Source organism: Papaver somniferum, chromosome 6 (genome assembly GCF_003573695.1).
Source record: "Papaver somniferum cultivar HN1 chromosome 6, ASM357369v1, whole genome shotgun sequence".
NCBI classification, from domain to species: domain Eukaryota; kingdom Viridiplantae; phylum Streptophyta; class Magnoliopsida; order Ranunculales; family Papaveraceae; genus Papaver; species Papaver somniferum.
The window spans coordinates 4,049,153-4,071,914 of NC_039363.1; the positions used below are offsets into that span (position 1 = coordinate 4,049,153).

The following is a 22,762-nucleotide window of genomic DNA, read 5'->3' on the forward strand; positions in this document are numbered from 1 at the left end:
TCTGTGCGAGAATGAGTGATTGTATATGAGCGAATGTAACGCACAGAGATTCCGAAAATAGTGGATCTCTTAGCTGTCATCCACTGTGTAGAATCCTATATAAAGGAAAGAGTTTCTTACTTGTAGGGGGGAATCTTTTAGTGTGTTCTACAGAAGAAATTAGGAGAGAAAAAGTTTATTTAGAGAGCAAGTAAAGTCATTATAATATCTTGTAATCAATTCTAAACCTAAATAATCAATAAAGAGTTCATTATGATAACTTAAAAGCTTGTTTAGATACATTGGGGTGTGGTTGTAGGATTTCCTGCAACTACAATTTCGATACGGGATGACCAAAGAAACAGAATCACAGCACACGCTTCTGTTTAAAATTGAAAACCTTTGTCGATGTGTATCATTTCCCGCTCTCTTACTCTTGGACTGAAACTGCCAGAGATTTTTCGTTTCTATACAATCCATTGGACATTGATTAGCATGCAATAGTAAGCCATGGTTCATCTTTTTCCTATACATCTGCGGATATCATCAAACCTGCCTGCGTAAAAGCATCAATCATACAGTGCACTCATTATTGTGGATTGAACATTTGAAAAGAAGCAAATAAATTCAGTAAATCCTCATGTTGCAAGCACCAACATCAGGAGTAGCATTACCAAGAGTCACGGTGCATGTCCTTACCTGCATACCCTGATCACCTTCGAGCGGAAAATATATTGTGCATCTAACTCGGCACCAGAGAACAAGTGGCCTATCAAGTGGCACATTAACTTTTTTTTTTCTTTTATTTAACTAAGGTGACTAGTACTATAATAATTTGAAGGTGCTATAGTAATATCAATTTAGAAAATGAGGATATTTTCAACCCCCTTCAAGTTCGTTTGCTCTTGCATTATGATAAATATGTAAGCATGAATTACAAGAATCTATACTGGAGACCGTGACAAATGCCTGCCGATGATACTATTGCAACATTTTCGAGCACTTATGTGCTCATGTATGGGGAAGCTTTAGCATGATCTTACAATATCTGCCACAGGTAGAAATAACTGCAGGAGGATACAAGTAACCAGAAATATCTTTGAATCTGCTTATTTGGCAAACCACCTGCATCAAGATATCCATAACCCCTTGCTGGTAAAGATTTTTGACCTAGTGAGGAACCATAAAAGTCTGTCAAGATTCAGGAACACGGAGAATCTGATCTAACATGCATGGTCCGAAATCAAAAGATCTTAAAAGTTGCAACACAGGTTTTAACTAGTGGTGATACAAATGGTGTTGGATTTGAACTTACCTAACTGTAAGTAATTGTTCTTGATGTTCCACTCCAAATCCCAGTGATTCCTATCATTCTTCAGTGTCCAATATGCCCATCCAAATGAAGCTGTATCATACACATCCAACTGTGCTCTACCGAATTCTTGATAATCCATCTGAGACCCATTGGCTACGCTCCATTCATTCACCCACTCCCCTGTATCCATTTCCATTAAAACTCATCATCAATTTCCAATTAAAACGAAATACTTCTCTTGTTTTGTAACAAACAGGCATATAGTGTTAACATGAGAATTTCAAAGGAAGTTAAATAAATAAGAACAGGCTTTACCAATAAACACCAGTGGTCCATTAGCAGCATTTAGTGATTCCACTTGAGTCTGCCTGCTTTTATGTATGAACTGAATATTCTCCGATGTGCTCAAATTAGAGAAGAAATCGTCAAAAAGATTATAGTAGTGCAAATCCACCACAACGTTTGAATAACCAATGTTGGCATGATAGAGCTCAAGAGGGTCTGCATTGCCAATCCTCTGACATATTATTACATAAGCTGTAGATGAATGGTTTCTCACTATTTGGTATCCCTTTGAGTAGTAGGACACTAAGATATCAAGAGAAATGCCAGAAGCAGATGGTTCATTCAAAAGTTCAATTCCCAATAGAGCAGGATGGTTTCCGTACCTGCAAACGAAATTTGAGTTAACCTGATTCTCAAGTGTCGAGGGGACGTGTTTGAATGGGCTGAATGGGATTGTATTCGAGGGCAAAAACCCTAAGACTGGCAAAAGAGTAGTTTTTACTAGAGATACATGTATTTTACCTGGAAGCTAGGAATTCTATAACATCAAGGCTTTGCGAGATGTATGCTTGAGATGTTGGCCAATCAGTAGAACCATCTCGACTAGAACTATGCTCCATCCCATTTTGGGAACCGGGAGCTGCATGGAGGTTGATAATGCATTTCATGTTATATGCCCTGCACGAAAAGTTGGGGAAATACGTGGTAATCACTTTTCAGATAACAATAGCAAGTGTATGTTAGACAACACTTAGCAGAATGGAAAGAAAATCAAGAAAGAGAGACCACTGTGCCCATGAGAATGCATCATCAAGAGATGCCAAACTGCCTCCAATGTAAGGAGCAGGTGGATTCGGATCCTCGGCAATCCACCAACCAACAGGAATTCTCACTGTATTTATACCGTGTTCGTAAAGAAACTGAAAGTCGTCTGGTCTAATATAGCTACTTCTATGTTCATGCAGTTAAAGTGAAGGGGAACAAAGTTAAAGATCATTCATATACTACCACGTCCCTTTTTACACGGGTTTCAAGCCAAGGACACGTGACACATGAGTAGAAATTGAACAGTTTCCTCCTAACAGAGGTCATTAGTTTCAGTAAAGTCACAACTTTCCATAAAATATAAAAGCAATTTTAACGCATGCCGTTGATCTTAATATAGATTACTTACGGACATGAGACATTAAAAGTTAGAGTTACTGGAAATTACACTAAGCACTTCTTTCGCCTTATCATGTCCATATCCATTGGCAAGCTGGTAATCCCCGTGCAAGGTATTAGCCACAATTGCCATTTCGAATGTGGCCGCATTATCATCCCATCCTGGGACCCCTGGATAGTCTGCTGTGAGCTCATTTCTAGAAGATGCCTAAAGAAACCACAAAGTCGCTGCCAACTTAGAAATTCCTCAAATTTTGAAAGAAGCTAAGAGGAATACGAATGAACTGAAAGGATGAGAATATCACACCTGCAGATATGTCCCGCTGGAAAGTTTAATATGAACTCTGTTATTGTTATTCCTTTCAATGTGAAATGTTTCTGTTGAAGATGGTGACTCTGATGTTGCAGTGACGGATGCCCCTACTCAGACACAAGATAGAAACTGCTCCTTTAGAGTGCGAAACTGAAAATCCAATTCAGATACTCTCCATAACTGCTACAACAGAGACTGCTGCATGAATGATCTTCATCACAATCACGAAACATATACATTTCTGTATCCGTAACTAAGGACAATGACAGATATTCTAAGGAATAAACAAACAGACGAAGAACATTGTGTTTCCATACTTTTCGTAATGTTCATTTCTATAATGTCAGGAACATCAGAGATCTAATGACAGTCACTTCTTCGCAATGTTAACTAGCTTTAACTAGAATCCCGAACATAATGGTTTTATACACCCTTCAATTTTGTGAGAAAAGAGAAAAAAAAAATTTGCATTGCAATTCATGAGAAATCATCCACTAATCTCTACATTGTAATTTTACCTAGGCAGGATTTTACGTCTAACCAGATTACTTAAGCATATTAATTTCATAATTTTAAACCAGTTTTCGAAGCAAGCAGGATACAACATATTAACACTTAGACGAAAACAATACAATATTACTCTAAGCTTCTGACACCTTGCATTTTCAGTAACCCGTATGAGTAAAATTGAACGCTACATAACTGAAGTTCTAAATCTTACTCTGAATGTTTCCCAGGACGAAGGAACATCTCTATCTACATTGACATTTTGACCTCCTCCATCCTGTGCACTCACATACTTATTTGAGCTCACGGATTTGAACTGAACCTGTGTTCCATCCTGCATTTCAAATTCCACAAATGAACTAATCAGCAAAATTACAAGAAACCAAGTCAAAATCCCCCCATAAAACACCCACAATATTCAGAATTGAGACGACACAAATTGACAAACACTTACAAGCATATCTCCATTGGGAATGCCATCAAACAGTGAGGGTTTAATCCATCCTTCAAGAACTAAACATCCACCTAAATTCACACCTCTTACTTTACTGTCACCGTTCAATCCATCCACAGCCAAAGCTGAAACCAAAGTAATAACACACCAAATTTACATTGATGCTTGTAGAGCTACCCATTTCTTCCAAATCAAAATCTCATCAAAAGAAAGAACTTTAGGGGAAAAAAAGAAGCAATGGGTTCTGAGATTACCTGAGTGTGTACTGGGAATGAGAAGAAATGCAAGAAAAACCCATCTGCAGAAAACAAATTCCATGAGAAATAAGGGACTGAAACACAAACAAGAAGTGGTGTCATGGAGGAATAGACAACCCCACTTGATAAATTTCATATCTTTACTATTCTTTGGTTCCTTATAAACCAAATTATCTTTAAAACTGTACTTGGTAAACAAGCATGAAAATTAACCTTTTGTTTGTTTGTTTATTAGTTATTTGAGATTCCAAATGAAATGTACAACCTAATGATATAAGAACAACTTTTTAGTCAGGTAAAGGTTGTGCATTTTTGGATCAATAAAGGTTAAAAAGGAATGAAAGTGAAAGGGTTTTTCCTGATCCTGTTGGTTGGAGATAAGATTTTGAATGGTGAGGTTTAAATTGGAATATTGGGTTTGCGATTTGAGAAGAGGAAGAGGAAAAGGGTTCTACCAATTTGACTTTCAGAATGCTAAAAACCTCACGTCCACAGTATTTGTTTGGCAGGTCCTTTTTCTAAGATCTTATCTAAACGCAAATGATTAACATCGCGCGGGTTGGGATCCCACGGGCCATCCCGTGAGTGGGATTGTGAGAGAGAGGGTGGGTCCACCTTAACTCACCCCTACAAATCCGTCCTGCGGTGAGTCTATCACTTCTGCTTATCTTAATGGACTGGACTACCCAATTCTCTATAAAGATGAAAGAAAAGAAACATAAGAAATCTAAAATCAAAAACGTTTGTCGCGGTGAGGATCCAAATATTGGATTGCATGCCCGTAATAAAGATGTTTTAACTCACGAACCTGAAGAACACGAAGAAGATGAAGTCCTTGAAGTAGGTGATTCTGATAGCGAAACTCTCAGGAAACTTCAAACAGCCCCGATTAGGTAAGATTCTACCATTAATTTGCTTTCTATCGTTTCAATTCGACGATTCCATGTTGTTGTTTTTAGGGTTTTCGGTTATTACCCAGATTCGGGAGTTTAGTTATTGTTTTAAACTTCCGATTGTGGACGAATTCTTCATTTCACAAGAACATTAGTCATATTCGGGTGGTAAATATTTAGGTTTCCTACCGATTGTAGAACGTTTTTCATTAATGAAGCCTAAATCGACCATAATCGGAAGTTAAATGTGTTTGTTCCTTCCGAGTATACTAGGGAAGAACAAGTATTAGAGATGCAGTAATCGGGTGACATGTTTTGTAATTTGCTTCCGATTGTTTAGGCTCAACCACTTTAGTAATTTCTGGACATAAAGTGATGCATATTCGGTAGAAATTAGTTTTGTAAGGCTTCCGACTGTGATGCATTCGGTAGGGTAGACTGTTTCTGACTTTCGATTATGCATATTCGGAAGATTATGTTGAAATGTAGCTTCCGATTATAATGTATAGGATAAACATATTCGAACACCAAAAAAATTCTTTTATTTCCGATCATCCGTATTCGGCAGCTTATGTTGAATTGAACTTCCGATTATGAATAATCGGAGGCTAATGGTTAATTCAACCAACCGAATTTGTATATTCGGGACTTTGGATTTAGATTAACTTCCGATTATATAGTTTTGTAACATATGTTCACTAACCTATTGTACTTTCTTTTGTTGTTTAGGGATAGGCGAGGTAAAAAAACCGAAGATGCAATTGTCTCAGATAGTGCAAGAAATAAAAGGCGTAGGAACTTGACAGTTAGTGCAAGGAGAGCTAGGACTGCACAAGCCACTTCAAGTGCTCAAGATGGAACTCAACAAGCAAGTCAACAAGGTGTTCAACCAACTTCCCCTCAATCAGAACCAGTTCAAGAAGGTGTTCAACCAACTTCCCCTCAATCGGAAACAGTTCAAGAAGGTATTCAACCAAGTGCTCCACAATCACAAGCTCAAATTCAACTAGAAGCACCGGTAGATAGAGTACCAGAAGTAGGACAACCTAGCAGTGCGCAAGAAGAAGGAGAAGCCGAAAAGAAAAATCCTCCTCGAAAGAAAGCGAAACACCTTGTCCCACAAAAACTGAAGGTGAGGGATATTCCAGAAGGCGTAATCCTTGGGTTGCCGGAGGATGAAGTACAATTGTTATTTGGATACAAAGACTCTTCGGCCAAAGAAATATATGAAACCGAGGTAATAATCGTATCCATTTTATTTACGTATTATCTTTTTCTTCGTAATAGTTTTAAGGGTTATAGTTTTAGGTTATTCTATTTTTTTTTAACTTGTCCTGTGTTTAATAGTATCATTCTGATGTGGTTCGTATACTCAAACCCACCGCCGCACCAACTAAAATGCTGGATTGGCCTTTGAAGGATGAATGTGAAAGGTTCAAGACAATTATTGCAAATTCGGGGTTGGCTGATGCTTCTGAGAACTCTATGTTGGAACATGACTGGGTAGCTATATCGGCGTTTATGGAGAGACTTTATGTTGAGACCGACACCTTCCATATGCCGTTTGGGGAGATGACGATTACCCCAGATGATGTAGCGGAGATTCTTAGGATCCATGTTCATGGCAAAGGTGTCAGGGCTGAGTACACAAAGCAGTTGGAGTGGGAAAAACTTTATACTCTAACTAAGGACTATTTTGGTTGGGATGCAGAAACAGCAAAAACTGAGTTCAATAGATGCATGAAGTATAGAACTAGAAAGTTCAACATAAGTACTCTGATGGATATGTTCAAGGGCACCAAGGAAAAAGAAGAGAACGAAACTTTAAATGATGAGCAAGTCAACCACGAGGCCACCGCATATCTCCTATGTGTATTTGGATGTTTCATTTTCCCCAATACCAGTGGCAGTCGGGTCGACGCCAACCTTTTACTGTAACACCCCGAGTTCCGGATCAGGGTGAAGATCCGAACTCAAAGTGTTACGGGTCGGAACGAGACTTATGTATATATTTATTCTTGCTAATTTACTTTTATACCAAACATAATTGAAATTTTTACACATTATCTGAAGCATATGAGATACATTCAACATCGTTCAAAATATTTTCAACTACACATTTTTTTAATTCAATTTACGCTTCAAACAATGCAACCATTAAACTACTCATTTATAGCTTCCACTTCCAACTTCCATAAATCTGCAAGGAATGTCAATTGGGGTGAGATGACAGCTCAATAGAATACATTCCCTTTCTCAAAATATAAACAAACGCGTCAACCAATCAAAGAGAATACGCACAACAAGAGTATACGGTGAAACTTCAAGGGTTTTAAAATATAAATGTTCATCAACTAAACTCACAATCTATCAAATCCTCTTAAATGCACGAGTATCCTCGGCACGGGACCGAAAACCTCACTTGCACGAGTATCCTTGGGTCGTGCCCCACCTATCCGTGTATCCTCGTTACAGGCACCGCCATTCAAACAATTATATCCATTCATTTATAAATTCACACTACCGTTGCATGAGTATCCTTGGGTCGTGCCCTATCTATCTGTATATCCTCGATACGGGCACCGCCATTCAAACAAATATATCCATTCATTTATAAATTTTACACTACCGTTGCACGAGTATCCTTGGATCGTGCCCCGCCTATCCGTATATCCTCGGTACGGGCACCGTCATCCAAACAAGTATATCTTACCATATACATTTTGATATTACTAACCACTTCATCAACAAGTTATAAGCTCACAACCCAACTAACGATGTAACTCTTTTAAGCATTTAAGCAAACATACTGACTGCAAAATTTTATTTTATAGGTTTCATAATGATAACTTGATCCGCAAGTCTTCAAATTTGATGAACATTCCTGACATATTTATATACCATATATCCAGATTTCACATAAAACTAACGGTTTATACAAAATATATGATTTTTACAAGGTCAACACAACAACTGGGTAGATTACATGCTTTTACCAAACAATTCATGAAAAATTCAGAATAACCTGGAATTGATCAAATTCAAAGCACAATGAAAGATATCATATATATCTACAATATTTGTTTAGACCATAATTCATTTTAGCATCATTAATGTTACCAAAATCAATCAAAAACATGTTAAAATGAAACTGTCCAGAAAATTCAAAAATATCACACAAACTAAAACAAACATTCAACGGTGAATTTGTATAGGAAAATTCTCAAATTTTAACAAAAGATACCTAATCATGTTATAAATCAATAGGAGAAGCCTGATCATCAATAAGAGATATATATTTGTTCAAATATATTTCAGAATCTTAACTATACAAAATTAATGAAATCAAAATCAAGTATAACAAAAATATAAAGAGAAAGGGGATCTAGCATTCTACCTTTTTAGCTACAACCTTCTATTGGTCCTCCATAACTTTATTTTCTAAAACAAACCCAATCTCAATCTCTTTCTCATCCCCATTCTCTCTAACTTTTGGATTTCTAACATCTAAAGTTATTTCTCTTTATATTAATACACATAAATATATTTATTGTTTTTCTTAACTATTTTATTTGTCTTTTCATTTTCTCTAAATTTATTTATTTATTAAAATAGATTAGGTGACTTTATTTCCACCCTAATTTGTAGCTCTTGAAGTTCAAACAACCCAACTATGCTAAGGCAAAAGAAGCAACAACCTAAACGAAATGTTAGCTAACTCGGGCAAACCGAATCGAAACAGTAAATAAAAATACAGGATATTACATTCTACCATCCTTAAAAGAAATTTCGTCCCAAAATTTAGAAAATACGTACAACTTCAAAATTCACATAGTATAAATAATATAGTACACACAACACGATAATTCAATCCAACTCACAATTAACAATTCACTTGGATTTCACCAAGCCATAATACAACTATAACATGAAGCAGACAATACAATATTCAAATCAGACAAGCATGCATAGCAACATACGAAACAATTTATTCACGGTCTCATTCAAGATCTAAAGCCTAGAGCTCTGATACAAACTTGTAACACCCCAAGTTCCGCATCAGGGTCAACCCGTATGGAGATACGAACTCAAAGCGTTACGGGTCAGAACGATACTTTCGTATATATTTATTATTGTTAATTTACTTTTATATCAAACATAATTGAAAATTTTATACATTATCTGAAGCATATAAGATACATTCAACATCGTTCAAAACATTTTCAACTAAACATTTTTTTTAATTCAATTTACGCTTCAAACAATACAAGAAAACAATGCAACCATTCAACTACTCATTTCTAACTTCCACTTCCAACTTCCATTAATCTGCAAGGAATGTCAATTTGGGTGAGATAACAGCTCAATAGAATGCATTCCCTTTCTCAAAATATAAACAAACGCGTCAACCAATCAAAGAGAATACGCACAACAAGAGTATACGGTGAAACTTCAAGGGTTTTAAAATATAAATGTTCATCAACTAAACTCACAATCTATCAAATCCTCTTAAATGCCCGAGTATCCTCGATTGGTGCCCCGCCTATCCGTGTATCCTCGGCACAGGACCGCAAACCTCACTTGCACGAGTATCCTCGGGTCGTTCCTTACCTATCCGTGTATCCTCGGTACGGGCACCGCCATTTAAACAACTATATCCATTCATTTATAAATTCACACTACCATTGCACGAGTATCCTTGGGTCGTGCCCCACCTATCTATAAATCCTCGATACGGGCACTGCCATTCAAATAAATATATTCATTTATTTATAAATTTTACACTACCGTTGCACGAGTATCCTTGGGTCGTGCCCCACCTATCCGTATATCCTCGATACGAGCACCGCCATACAAACAAGCATATCATACCATATACATTTTGATATTCCTAACCACTTCATCAACAAGTTATAAGTTCACAAGCCAACTAACAATGTAACTCTTTTAAGCATTTAAGCAAACACACTAACTATAGAATTTTATTTTATAGGTTTCATAATGATCTTGATCCGATCGTATTTTAGGTGAACATTCCTGACATATTTATATACCATATATCCAAATTTCACATAAAACTAACGGTTTAAACAAAATATATGATTTTTACAAGGTCAATATAACAACTGGGTAGATTACATGTTATTACCAAACAATTCATGAAAAATTCATAATAACCTGGAATTGATCAAATTCAAAGCACGATGAAAGATATCATATATATATGCAATATTTGTTTGGACCATAATTCATTTTAGCATCATTAAGGTTACCAAACTCAATCAAAAACATGTTAAAATGAAACTGTCCAGAAAATTCAGAAATATCACACAAACTAAAACAAATATTCAACGGTGAATTTGCGTAGGAAAATTCTCAAATTTTAACAAGATATACCTAATCATGTTATAAATCAAAAGAAGAAGTCTGATCATCAATAAGAGATATATATTTGTTTAAATAAATTTCAGAATCTTAACTATACAAAATTAATGAAATCAAAATCAAGTATAACAAAAATATAAAGAGAAATGGGATCTAGCATTATACCTTTTTAGCTACAACCTCCTATTGGTTCTCCGTAGCTTTATTTTCTAAAACAAACCCAAGCTCCATCTCCTTCTCATCCCCATTCTCTCTAACTTTTGGATTTCTAACATCTAAAGTTATTTCTCTTTATATTAATACACATAAATATATTTATTGTTTTTCTTAACTATTTTATTTGTAAGTTCAAATAACCCAACTATGCTAAGGCAAAGGAAGCAACAACATAAACGAAATGTTAGCTAACTCGGGCAAACCGAGCCGAAACAGTAAATAAAAATACAGGGTATTACATTTACAACTTCTGGATCCTCTCAATAAAGTGTATGAGTACTCTTGGGGCACGACATGCCATGCGTGGTTGATGGAAGAGTTGAGAAAGGCGTCGAGACTTGGAATTAGCCAAGTGGCCGGGAACGTGAGTCTACTACAAGTATTGTTTATTAACTCTACATACTTAGTTATATTTTTATTTTTTTTACCATTGAAGAATCAATTTCCTAATACTTGCAAAAATGACAATATAGACATGGATCTACGACCACTTCCCTATCTTGGGATTGGCCATTGAAAACCCGGCGTGGGCGAAAGATGACCCTAGAGGAACAAAATATGTCTTCGATGACAACCATTCTAGGACAAAGAAGCAGCAGCTGATTCGTTTGAGGGATATTTTGGACTCACTGAAAGCCCAAGACGTATGCTTTGACCCATACAAGGAAGACCGAGCTAATGGACATACCGCGGGTCGGTCCGATTTGGCCTTTTATTTTGGACCGTTGTGGCACCCCATATGATATGTGATGTACAATGCCTCAAGGGTGATTGATTAAAGATTTTTTTGTGGGTTGTAGTAGTGAGGTTCAAACTCTCGGACTTGTGAAGGATAATTTTTTAGACTTAATAGAAAATAAATATATACAAAAAATATTAATAATATGGGCAAGAGTACTGGGACTAAAGATTCTGCCGTTTTTTTTTTCATTTTCAAATGGTTCAGAAATTAATTCTAGCAATTATAGTTCAAAAACAAAACAAATATTAACTCTAGTTTATTGCCAAGATAGATTTTATAAAATATTACTTGTATTTCTTAAGCATGGCATATCAAAAATCCCTAGGACTAAGCATACTCCATCAAATGAAATCACAAGTAATTAATTTAAAATCTTAATTCAATTAAAATTAGTGCAAAAAGTAAATAAAAGAATTAATGAAATTACCACATGGATGAAATTCGACCTCCTCCGCCGTCCCAGTGTTGGGGTTTAACTCATCATGATGAAAACACGCTCAAAATATATTTTTATAGCTCAAATGGTGTTTACAATGGAGAGAAAAGGAGAAAATGGTGTAAAACTGTAATCTGCGATGCACAAAAAGCGTCACAGAATGAACGATAAAAGACAAGTGTTGCTACTGTTTAGACTGCATTGCGACCCATGGCTGTGCGTCTTAGACACTGTTGATAAACGACTGTCCTCGCGAGTCCGTTCTTCGTGTTCTTGGTGTTCTTCATCAACAGCAGTAGCAACAACAGAGTTTCATCAACTCTTGATTTCTGCTTCTCTGGACCTCCTCTCGACCCCAAACTCTCGACAACCTTTCTATGACCTCCAAGGACTCTATTTAACCCGAAGCATGCATCGAATCTCCTCCATAACTCCACAAATCCTCGGCAGTGAAAGAAAATATTTTCGGATATTTTCTTTCCTGTTTTAGCTTTTCACGCGTTTTCTCTGGTCCAGCACGCTCCAATTCGATTTATTCACGCCTCAACACTCTTCCAACGCCAGCAGAACTCCCCCATGCACACAAGAACTTCAATTTTGCTCGTGTTACAATACACATGCTCTGTTTTGGGTGTGTGAATCATACCGAAAATTCCAGCCAAATTTGATCGATCATGTCACCCATATTATGTTCCTTAACCTATATCACATCTCTATACCAAATTTCAGCCATTGAATCGACCCATAACCCCTTCATTTTGACGATCGAAATTCTGCCAGAACTGTTTAGAAATTTCCCGCCAAAATCGTTTCAAATGGGAAGAAACTGGTATCCCCCTATCCAGAGTAGGGGTGCGAATAGCAGCTGCCTTGGGGGTGACCTGGGGGTGCCCCTTAGTAATTAGGTTACCCCTTATCCAAAAGCGAAAGTCCGAATAACACTTGTCCTCTGGGTGCCAAAATCAAACTTTTCGAGCCGAATTTTCCAAAAATGTTTATTTCCTAAAAATACATAAAAACACAATATTAGTACAAAAATAGAGTTCCGACAATACGGACATTGAGGACAAATTAGACACAAAAATGTGTCTATCAGTGATGCGACAACACGATTTTGTACAAGGTATACCAAAGGAGGAAATCCTTGGAAATTTCTCTTTGGATCTAGAGCAGTGCAAGTCGGATAAAGATTCTATCACGGTGTTATACAAAGGTGAACCATTATGTAAATTCCATTAGGATAGAAGGGCGCATTACTTGATCAACAAAGGAAGGCCAGCCAACCAAGGTTTTGAAAATGCTCCCAACTATATGGATTGGTACCAGAATGTTTCTCATCTTCGTGTATTCCGTGATTTTAAACCAAAGCCCACAGCTCCGTACAAGAGTATCCTCAAAGAGAAACCTCCGGGTTTTGATAGATTGGTACGTATTGTTTTCTTAATTTAGTTTAATATTATGGGTCAAAATAGAGTAATAAAGTTTAATGGCATGCTATGTTTTAAAACAGATGAGCAGGTTCAAGAGTTTGTCCAAATGGTGCACTAATTGCATAAAGTCCGGAGAGTTTGTGTCAATTGAGAAGATAAAAAAGCACGAAGAGTTAATTGATATCGTTGAAAATGAATAATATGCATCTCAGTTCGGGGAAAAATTGCAAAAGAAACCTGTAACCAAGGTGAACAAAATAACTCGGGTGTCATCGAGCACTTAAGTTGACGAAACCAATGATGAAACCAATGATGATGTTGGTCCAAGTCGTGGAGGTGGTAAAGGTCGCAAAGTCAAAAGAAGGAAAAAAAAGTAAACTCTCGATGTTTTTTGTTAACTTTATGGATAACTTTGTTTGTGTCGGATTATGTAGTTTTCAAAGTTTGTGTCGCATTATTAGTTGGTACATTATGTTTATGGTTTGCGAATGGTTCCTTTTATGAATTATGAATGGTTTTATTTCTATGTTTATGCATTTAACGATGATTCGCAAGCGAATCACATGAAGAGATGTGAAATTGTTGAATTTTGTAGCACAATCGGAAGCTAAGTTTATATATTCAACTTTCGATTCTGGAGATTTTGCAATTTTTTGTTCAAAATCGGGAGCTTTTTATATTATGAATCTACCGAATCTGGAGATTTTGCAAAATATTTTGTCAGAATCGGAAGATTTCTAATTTAGTTGGTCCTACGATTATTCTGTGTGAAGAAAACTTTGTTTTTTGAATCCAAACATCACTATAATCGGAAAGTTAATTCATCCCTTGACTTCCGATTGAGGGAATCGGTAGTTTTAATTTATATTGTTCCTCTGATTATTCTATGTGAAAAAACTTTGTTTCCTGGAACCAAACAACACCATAATCGGAAACTTAAATCACTCCTTGAATTACAATTACCATATATAATCGGTAGGTATAGTTTATATTGTGCCTCCGATTATTCTATGTTAAAAAAAATATTGTTTTTTGTATCAAAACAACACCATTACCGGAAAGAAAGTTAACTCATAAAATATATGATTATTGGAATCGGTTGCTTTTTTAACAAAATAAACTACCGATTGAACAAAATCGGGAACTTTTTTATATTAATATGCTTACGATTACATGCATTACATAAAGTTCAAAAGACCTTAACATTACAATCACGTAAAAAACACATAAATCCATACTCCTAATTGACCATAAAAGTATTAAAAAAGATCATAACTTCCAGTGACTATAGAAATTGTCCCTCTTGATTTTATAACATCCTTCATGTTCAAATCGTTTCCCGTAGAGGTCCATATACCGGCGATCAGCAAGATTTCTCTGAAATTACGAATGAGTAACAAGTTAGTACTAACTTATATTAATGTGAGTCGGAGTTACAAACATACTTACTCGTTTTTCATATGTCCACCAAGGAAAAGCGTCCTTAAAAAATCGTTCCTCATCTTCAAGTTTGTCAATCTCTTTATCGAGCGCCTTCTTTCACATCTTAATGTCATTGTATGATCTTCGAATTCGATTACCATCCAACGCTTCAAATACCATTAAAATATCGTTCCATAGCTGCTCTTGGGATTCCGATTTGTGGATCTTGTGAGCACGATCATGAGTAGTTACCACAACGTACGCTCTATAAATAGCACAATCTTCTTCTTCGGAAAAAGAAATATCCATGTTTTTGTTTTCAAAATTAGAAATGAAGAGAGGAAAGAGTTTGGTGCAATTGGGTTGATAGATATGAGTTTCTTTATATAGGTTCAGGGACCAACGACTCTTTTTCTTTTTCCCAAAAACTCCAATGGCTATTTCATAAATTTGGTTTAAACTGCTATTTTGATGAAGGTTGAATCTGGGGAAACCAATAATCGGTGGGTATGCAAGTTAGAATATCTACCGATTATGGTAGATTTCAAAATTTGAATATGGAAAAACCTATAATCGGGAGGTTTGGTAACCTATTTGACTTCCGATTATGGCTACATCCAAAATACAAACCAAATGGTCATGGTTGTCTCTGTACCCTCAAAACCTATGGAATTTGGCCAAGGTTGAATCTAGGACTACTTATAATAAGTAGGTTTATAAGTTTGATTATCTACCGATTATGGCAGATTTCAAAATTCACCAAATGAAGGATTTAAGTAAAAACTCATTTTGGGGCAACTTATAATCGGGAGGTTTTGTAACCTATTTGACTTCCGATCATGGCTACATCCAAAATATAAACCAAATGGTTATGGTTGTATCTGTACCCTCGAAACCTATGGAATTTGGCCAAGGTTGAATCTGGGGCTACTTATAATCGGTAGGTTTATAAGTTTGATTATCTACCTATTATGACAGATTTCAAAATTCACCAAATGAAGGATATAAGTAAAAACTCATTTTGGGGCAACCTATGATCGAGAGGTTTTGTAACCTATTTGACTTCCGATTATGGCTACTTCCAAAACACAAACCAAATGGTTATGGTTGTCTCTGTACCCTCAAAACCTATGTAATTTGGCCAAGGTTGAATCTGGGGATACTTATAATCGGTAAGTTTATAAGTTATATTATCTACCGATTATAAAAGGGCATATTAGACGAAATATCCACACATTAATTGGGAACTACTTAGTACATAGTTACCTACCGATTATTGTTTAACTACCGATTGTTATGTTTGCTACCGATTATAGAAGGGCATATTGACCATTTCGAAAAATCGAAGATAAGGGGTAGCTTAGATTTACATTTGGGTGACCTTTTTTGTCTTTTTGTGTCACCCGTAATTCTTTTGGGGTCGTCCCTTAAAATGTCAGGCAAAATATTACCTATCTGCCTTCTAAATAACTTGAAGTCCAATGGAAGAAACATAAGACTAACAAAGAAAATGGAAACAAGAACTAATTGTAAGTGATCTCAAATTTGATAAGCACATAGAATTACGCACAAAAGACTGAAGGAAAAAAAGTGTGCATACATCACTGATTATGCTTTAAGGCGCTCAGTCTCTGACACCAGATTTTGACAAAATATGTGCAAACTTCTGATTTCATTCATCTTATAAATATGTCATTAATGAAAAGATCCACAGATCTTCCAAGCATTAGACTGTTTCTCAAGATTCAATTTCTCCTTCATCGAATTCGCTTAAACACACATAACCATCAGTTCCTTCAACTAAACCTTCTCCATTCTTATATTTACAAACACTAAATAACATTTATAATTGCTTGTTCTAAACCAACAACAGTAATAATTTTTTTTTTTTTTTTGTTGATCGTGAAAGGAGAATTTTATTAAGGAGAGGAGAAAAAATGATAGTACAACTAGTTTGTGTTAAACAGAATCAAAAAGAGATACAATCCTAATACAGGAAGTAGAAAGATAAAACAAATAGAAATTGATGTCAGTGGAACATGCTTTCCCAAGAAAATATGCACTCATAAAGCCTGAAGTTGAAATTCCTTTTGAAGGCAGAGCTCCAAGCCAAGATCAATGCTTTGACCTCCACACTGATTTGAAAATCCGAAAGATACTTTTCTTCAAAGATTCGGTTGTTTCGCTCATTCCATATAGCCCATATAATAGCCGCCGGAACCATGTCCCAAATTTCCTTTGTCGGACCATTAATGTCTTTAAATGACCAAGATTGAGCGAGGTGGATAATTGATGGTGGTGGATTCCAAGGGATATGGTTGGGAAGGATTAGAGACCATACTGTTCGAGTGAATTGGCAGGACAGTAAAAGGTGTTGGGTAGATTCACACTCAGATTTGCACAAGGGACAACGGCTCGCGAGACTGTAAGATCTATGCTGGAGGGAATCTTGAGTGGAAATTTTACATAGTGTTGCAGTCCAATAAAAGAAACATACCTTTGGGGGGACATGGTTGTTCCAGATGGACTTGTACGGGAAAGGAGGGGATGAAGGATCCTGAGGGAACTCCGAGAGCGATAAGTAAGTGGATTTGACACTAAAAGTGCCAGAAGATGATGGAGTCCATGACCTTGAATCAGGAAAGTTAGACAGAGATGGGGGAGAATCCCCGAGTAGCAACAAAATGGACATGAGTTGGGTTACTTCAACATCTCTAAGGATTCTTTTGAAATGAAAGGACCAACAATTATTGTCTTCAGAAATGTGATCTCGAACTGAGCCATGCTTAACTCCAGCAATCTTGAAAAGTGATGGGAACATGACTTTTAGGCACGAACTGCCTTTCCACTTGTCGAGCCAAAACGATATTTTTGTGCCGTTTCCGAGTGAGAGATGCAAGAGCGAAATAACCAACTGAGCTTCAATTGAAATATGCTTCCAGACCGAGCAGCCATAAGCACAGGATGGGATTTGAGGAGCCCAAATGGACTGTGGACCATCGTACTTATTTAAGATGATTTTGTGCCAAAGAGAATTAGATTCTTCACCAAACCTCCACCCCCATTTTGCGAGAAGTGCCTTATTCATAAGTCTAAGGTTCTTAATACCCAGACCCCCAAGCTTGATAGGTTTAATAAGCACATCGAACTTGACAAGATGCATTCTTTTAGATCCACCGCTATCCCAAATAAAGTTCCGCATAATCTTTTCTAAAGATTTAATTACCGAAACCGGAGCTAGGTAGACTGAGAAATAGTATACGACCAGGTTGGATAATACTGACTTTACAAGAGAAACTCTGCCAGCTCTTGTGAGATAAATTTTCTTCCAGGACGGGAGCTTATTCTCAAACTTTTCTACTACAGGGTCCCAGAGATATTTGGCTTTGGATTTGGCCCCGAGAGGCATACCAAGATAAGAGAAGGGAAGTGCTTCTGTTTGACATCCTAGCCTCACAGCCCAATCATTTAAATCTTGAATCGTTCCCACTTGGATCAGCTTTGTCTTTGATGGATTTACCCTTAGACCGGAAACCGCTTCGATGCATTTGAGAATGCTCATAAGGTTGTGTATTTTTTTCCCACGTGGGACTGATGAAGAACACGGAGTCGTCAGCGTAGTGCAAGTGTGTAACTGGGGCAGTTCCTTGTTTTACAGAGAATCCCGTGAGTAAACCATTTTCCACAGCCCTGTCAATAATGTGAGATAGACCCTCCATGGCGAGAACAAAAAGTAGTGGAGAAAGAGGATCTCCTTGCCGGAGACCCCTGGAGTTAGAGAAATTACCAAAGGGTGATCCATTTAAAAGAATTGAGAAAGTTGGGGAACCATAGCAATATCGCAGCCAACTCATCCATTTAGCTTTGAACCCATTTTCCTTAATACAGACTCAAGAAATGACCAACTTATGCGATCGAATGCTTTTTCCAGGTCCACTTTGCATATCAGTCCTGGAGTTTTTTCCTTGAGCCTTGAGTCAACAATTTCATTGGCAATTAGTATTCCATCAATGATTTGTCGTTCAGAAATAAACCCAGATTGGCTTGGATAAACCAGTTTAGTCATTAGAGGTTGGAGACGAGAAGATAAAACTTTCGATATGATCTTGTATGCGCTTGTGAGGAGGCTAATTGGACGATAATCCTTAACCGTTTCCACATGATGCTTCTTTGGGATTAAAGTAATGAAAGTTGAATTGTGCCGTGTGTCCATGTAACTTGTGCTTGAGAATTCTTGAACCATTGCCATGAAATCCTGTTTGAGAAATGACCAACACTTTTGGAAGAAGAAAATTGGGTATCCATCAGGACCGGGAGCTTTATCCTTAGCTAGGCCTTGCATGGCTGTCAAGACTTCATCCTCAGTAATGCATGAGTCCATTGCATCAGCCTCATCTTCAGAGATGTGTGGGAAATGAATGTATCCAGTGGGCGGTCTTTGTGGAAATTCTTCTGAAAACAGCGAAGCATAGAAACCAGTTATGTGCTCGACAATGGTAACTTTTTCAGTTGTAAGAGTACCATCAATGAATAGTTGCTTTATTCTATTTGACCTTCGCCTATCTGAAGCTGTCTTGTGAAAAAAATGAGTGTTACGGTCGCCCGCAATCAACCAATCATTTCTTGATTTCTGTTTCATGGAAATTTCTTTTTGGGTTGAGACGTTTTCAAAATCCACTTTGGCTTGGGCTCGTTTTATGAACTGATCCGGAAGGAGAGAACCCAAATCTGCCTCAATGCCGTCAAGGGATTCAATGATCTGCAAACAATCTTGTAATTTTGAGTCCACATGACCAAACACATTCTTATTCCATTCTTTGATCTTGAGCTTGAGAGCTTGAAGCTTATTCCAAAAAATTGTGCTTGGAGAGCAAGAGAAATTGAATGAAGATCACCACTCCTTGAGATTTGTCAAAAAAGAAGGGTGCTCAAACCACATCAATTCCACTCTGAATGGATACGGTCCCCATGAAGGATCAGACAAGTCGAGCACAATTGGAATATGGTCAGATGTGGGTCTTGTTTTGGCCAGCTGAGATACGTGAGTAAATTTAGCCTCAAAGTCAGCCGAGAATAAAATTCTGTCTATTCTAGTGAGAGTTGGGGAAGCTCGACCATTTGTCCAAGTGTATTTTGATCCTTTGAGAGGAAGATCGATCAGCGAATGCGTGGAGATGAATTGAGAAAACTTTCTCATGCTTCGGGTTATTCTGTTGTTGGTATTCTTGTCTTCCATTCTTCTAATGACATTGAAATCACCACCAACTACCCATGGGATGTCCCAAAGGCCTCTGATATAGTAAAGTTCTCTCCAAAAGAATTTTCTTTCAGATATTTTATTAGGACCATATACACCTGTGAGAAACCAATGAAAATTAGTGGCAATGAACTTACATTCTACTGATAAAGAGTATGCACCTTCTAGGGATGATATGACTTCAACTATGTCGGGATTCCATATTATGATGATACCGCCTGAAGCACCAATGGATGGAAGAAATGTCCATCCCATCGATCTTGAGCCACAAATCTCAGCAATGTCAACATTTGTACATGTAGGCATCTTTGACTCTTGTAAAATTACAATTGATGGCTTGTGTAAACGAAGTACTTGTTGGACTGCCGCTCTTTTGGAAGGGGAGCGCAGGCCCCAAACGTTCCATGACATGATTGTACTACACATGAGAAACTTTTTTAACCCTTTTCCTTACAGGCTTCGATTCTGCAGATGGGGATGGTGGATGAGCAATAAAGTCTAGTCTTCGAGATTCCCTTAAGAGTTTTTTTGGGATTAAAGGTTGGATATTTGCTTGAGATGAAGTGGACAATGGGGTTGAGGGGCAACAAAAGTAGGGGACCATAGAGGTAGGATAAAATTCATCTAATGAGCTCGAGGGTGTTTGGGATTGATTGCAGGAGGATAACGTCTCTATGATGGTTGACGAGGTGGGCCGGGATAAAGGTAAAGGTAATATATTGGGGTTTTGTTGAATATTTAATATTGGTTCAGGGTCAATGGGGTTCGAGAAGATACTTTGGATGTCAGAAAAAATATCATCAGAAGAAGCAAAAAAATTGGTTGGATTGAATGATGCAATGGGAATGTCTGGGAGAATTTCAGATTCAGGATCAATGGGGTCGAGATTTGTCAGAGAAAAATTGGCATTCGCTTGAACATTAATAGGTTTGAAAGAAAAGGGTGAATTACGTTTATCAATGGGACCGTCTCTGGCAACCAGAGCGTGAAGGATAAATTTAGAAGTATAGGGTGAAGAGTCAAAACCAATACCAATAGCAGAACCAAGAGAGATGAGGCGCAAAACCTCATTGTTAATCCAATTTGCAGAGAGCTGGCAAGCATTGCGAGAATCGGGAATAAGAGATATTAACCACATGGGTGCCGGACATGGACCCAAGATGCCATCAGAAGGTGAGCACTCATTACAGTTGATTACTATTAACTCATTAGATGCTGGATTCGAAGGCATAATTGCTAAGGTAGGATGGGATGTGGGGTGATCGTTAGAGCTGTAGTCAGTGGTTGGTGTGTATGGATCTTTAGGTGTAACACAGTGTTCATGGGTAGCAGAAAGCGGCTGGGATTGAGGTGAAGAAAGGCTAGAGGATTGAAGGGAATTGTCAGAAGTAGGAGTCGACTTAGGAGAAAGAAGAGTCGAGTCTGTAGATGAATTATGGTCAGAGGTGAGGATAGAAGATGGGTTTGAGAATCCAAGAGAAGGAATTGATGTTAAGGGGTGGGGACATGGACCCGGCCCAAAGAAAGGATTATTGGACTTATGGAAATTAAATGGGCATGATATTGTGTTGATAATGTCCCATGGGGGTGTAGTAAACCAAGGCGGACTATGTGGATCAAAACCATCCATGTCCGAAATGGAGATCCGAAAAGATTCTTTCCTCGTATTCTTTTGGGAAGAAGCTAAGACATTTAATAAAAGAGAATCATTTTGAGATCGAGAAGAGCTTACATCATCACGTGATTCATGTTGCAGAGAGACGTTACTTTGCATGTACGGGCTCCAGTCCATCGGAACAGCCTTTTCTTTGAATTGACCCCTTGGTAACCGAGATTCTCTATTTCTTTTATGAGTAGGTGAAGGGGCATTAAATGAAACACGGACCTTTGCAGACGCAGCAGAGTAACAGGTTGACTCGTTGATGTTGTTCAGAGTGTCCTTTCTTCTTCTCTTAGCAGGTTTGGATTTCCCTGTTTTTCCTTTCACGATTTGAACCGGGTCCACACAAATCAACGGCCATTTCCAGAACAAATCTCTGGGTACCACGTCTTCGACTTGAACTAAAATTCCGGCGAAACCCACCGCCGTGTGAAGATTCAACCACCTTGGAATTGCATTGATTCCTTTAAGATTTCTGATGGTTACTCTTGCAGCCGAGATATCCGATAAGGATAAGGTAGATTGATCAATTTCCACAATGTCGCCACATTTATTAGCAAGGGCATTGATGATGGTGGAGGACCATAAATGCATCGGTAGGCCATAAAAACCTATTTTGAAAAATGTTTCTCTGTTGTGATTGTGTGGAGTTAAAGAGGATGGATGCCATGGAGATAAATTCAAAAAGTTGTTTTCCAAACCAATGGAAGAAGGTTGCGAGAAGAATGACCTGATTTTTTGATCTTCAAAGAACAAGATTGCCCTAAGATTATCGAAAGGCATTATATCAAAAGGCTCAGATGTTTGTAAAGACTCTACCAGTTCAACTCCAATACTCTTCCAATCAAAAACAGGATGTGCTGCAGTACAGACGAGACCTTTTTTCCATGTATTTATTGATTCAATATGATCTTCAGTTTTATCTTGTAATTTCAAATAAGAACCAGGTAGTAAAGGTGAAAGATTGGAATTTTCAATCACAGGGATAAGACTCGATATAGATATCAGGTCATAGAGTAGTGTTGAAGGTAGTAAAATTGGGGATGG

At 37.4% G+C, this 22,762-nt stretch overlaps 2 protein-coding genes across 4 annotated transcripts; one reads left to right on the forward strand and one right to left on the reverse strand.

Annotated features, from left to right (window-relative positions):
- Window positions 1-266: 266 nt before the first annotated feature.
- On the reverse strand, window positions 267-4,741 carry LOC113286723 (glucan 1,3-beta-glucosidase 2-like). Of its 3 annotated transcripts, none has more exons than XR_003329439.1 (10): window positions 4,272-4,446; window positions 4,018-4,142; window positions 3,778-3,897; window positions 3,051-3,163; window positions 2,793-2,951; window positions 2,102-2,257; window positions 1,610-1,962; window positions 1,295-1,474; window positions 679-1,149; window positions 267-535 (listed from the first exon to the last, which is right to left on the reverse strand). XR_003329439.1 is itself a non-coding variant. In XM_026535323.1 (10 exons), the coding sequence occupies exons 3-10, from the start codon at window positions 4,021-4,023 to the stop codon at window positions 1,019-1,021; spliced, it is 1,218 nt and encodes a 405-aa protein (XP_026391108.1). In that variant the 5' UTR covers window positions 4,024-4,142; window positions 4,272-4,315; window positions 4,488-4,741; the 3' UTR covers window positions 267-1,018. The 3 variants fall into 3 exon arrangements, 2 of the variants coding, with proteins under 2 accessions (XP_026391108.1, XP_026391107.1); XM_026535323.1 differs by adding an exon at window positions 4,488-4,741 and having other exon boundaries at window positions 267-1,149; window positions 4,272-4,315; XM_026535322.1 differs by having other exon boundaries at window positions 267-1,149.
- Window positions 4,742-4,976: 235 nt separating this feature from the next.
- On the forward strand, window positions 4,977-7,105 carry LOC113290354. The gene is made up of 3 exons (XM_026539963.1): window positions 4,977-5,167; window positions 5,897-6,347; window positions 6,515-7,105. Exons 1-3 carry the CDS (start codon window positions 4,977-4,979, stop codon window positions 7,103-7,105), a joined length of 1,233 nt encoding a protein of 410 aa, XP_026395748.1.
- The last annotated feature ends 15,657 nt before the right edge of the window (window positions 7,106-22,762 follow it).

Excerpts from the sequence above, each read along its gene's own strand:
- LOC113286723 (XM_026535322.1), bottom strand. The coding sequence starts at position 4,410 with ATGAAATTTATCAAGTGGGGTTGTCTATTCCTCCATGACACCACTTCT. Across the intron at positions 1,963-2,101 it reads ATAGAATTCCTAGCTTCCAG|GTACGGAAACCATCCTGCTC; the intron begins GTAAAATACATG and ends TTTCGTTTGCAG. Across the intron at positions 1,475-1,609 it reads TGGACCACTGGTGTTTATTG|GGGAGTGGGTGAATGAATGG; the intron begins GTAAAGCCTGTT and ends AAATGGATACAG.
- LOC113290354 (XM_026539963.1), top strand. The coding sequence starts at position 4,977 with ATGAAAGAAAAGAAACATAAGAAATCTAAAATCAAAAACGTTTGTCGC. Across the intron at positions 5,168-5,896 it reads CTTCAAACAGCCCCGATTAG|GGATAGGCGAGGTAAAAAAA; the intron begins GTAAGATTCTAC and ends TTTGTTGTTTAG. Across the intron at positions 6,348-6,514 it reads TTGGGTTGCCGGAGGATGAA|TATCATTCTGATGTGGTTCG; the intron begins GTACAATTGTTA and ends TGTGTTTAATAG.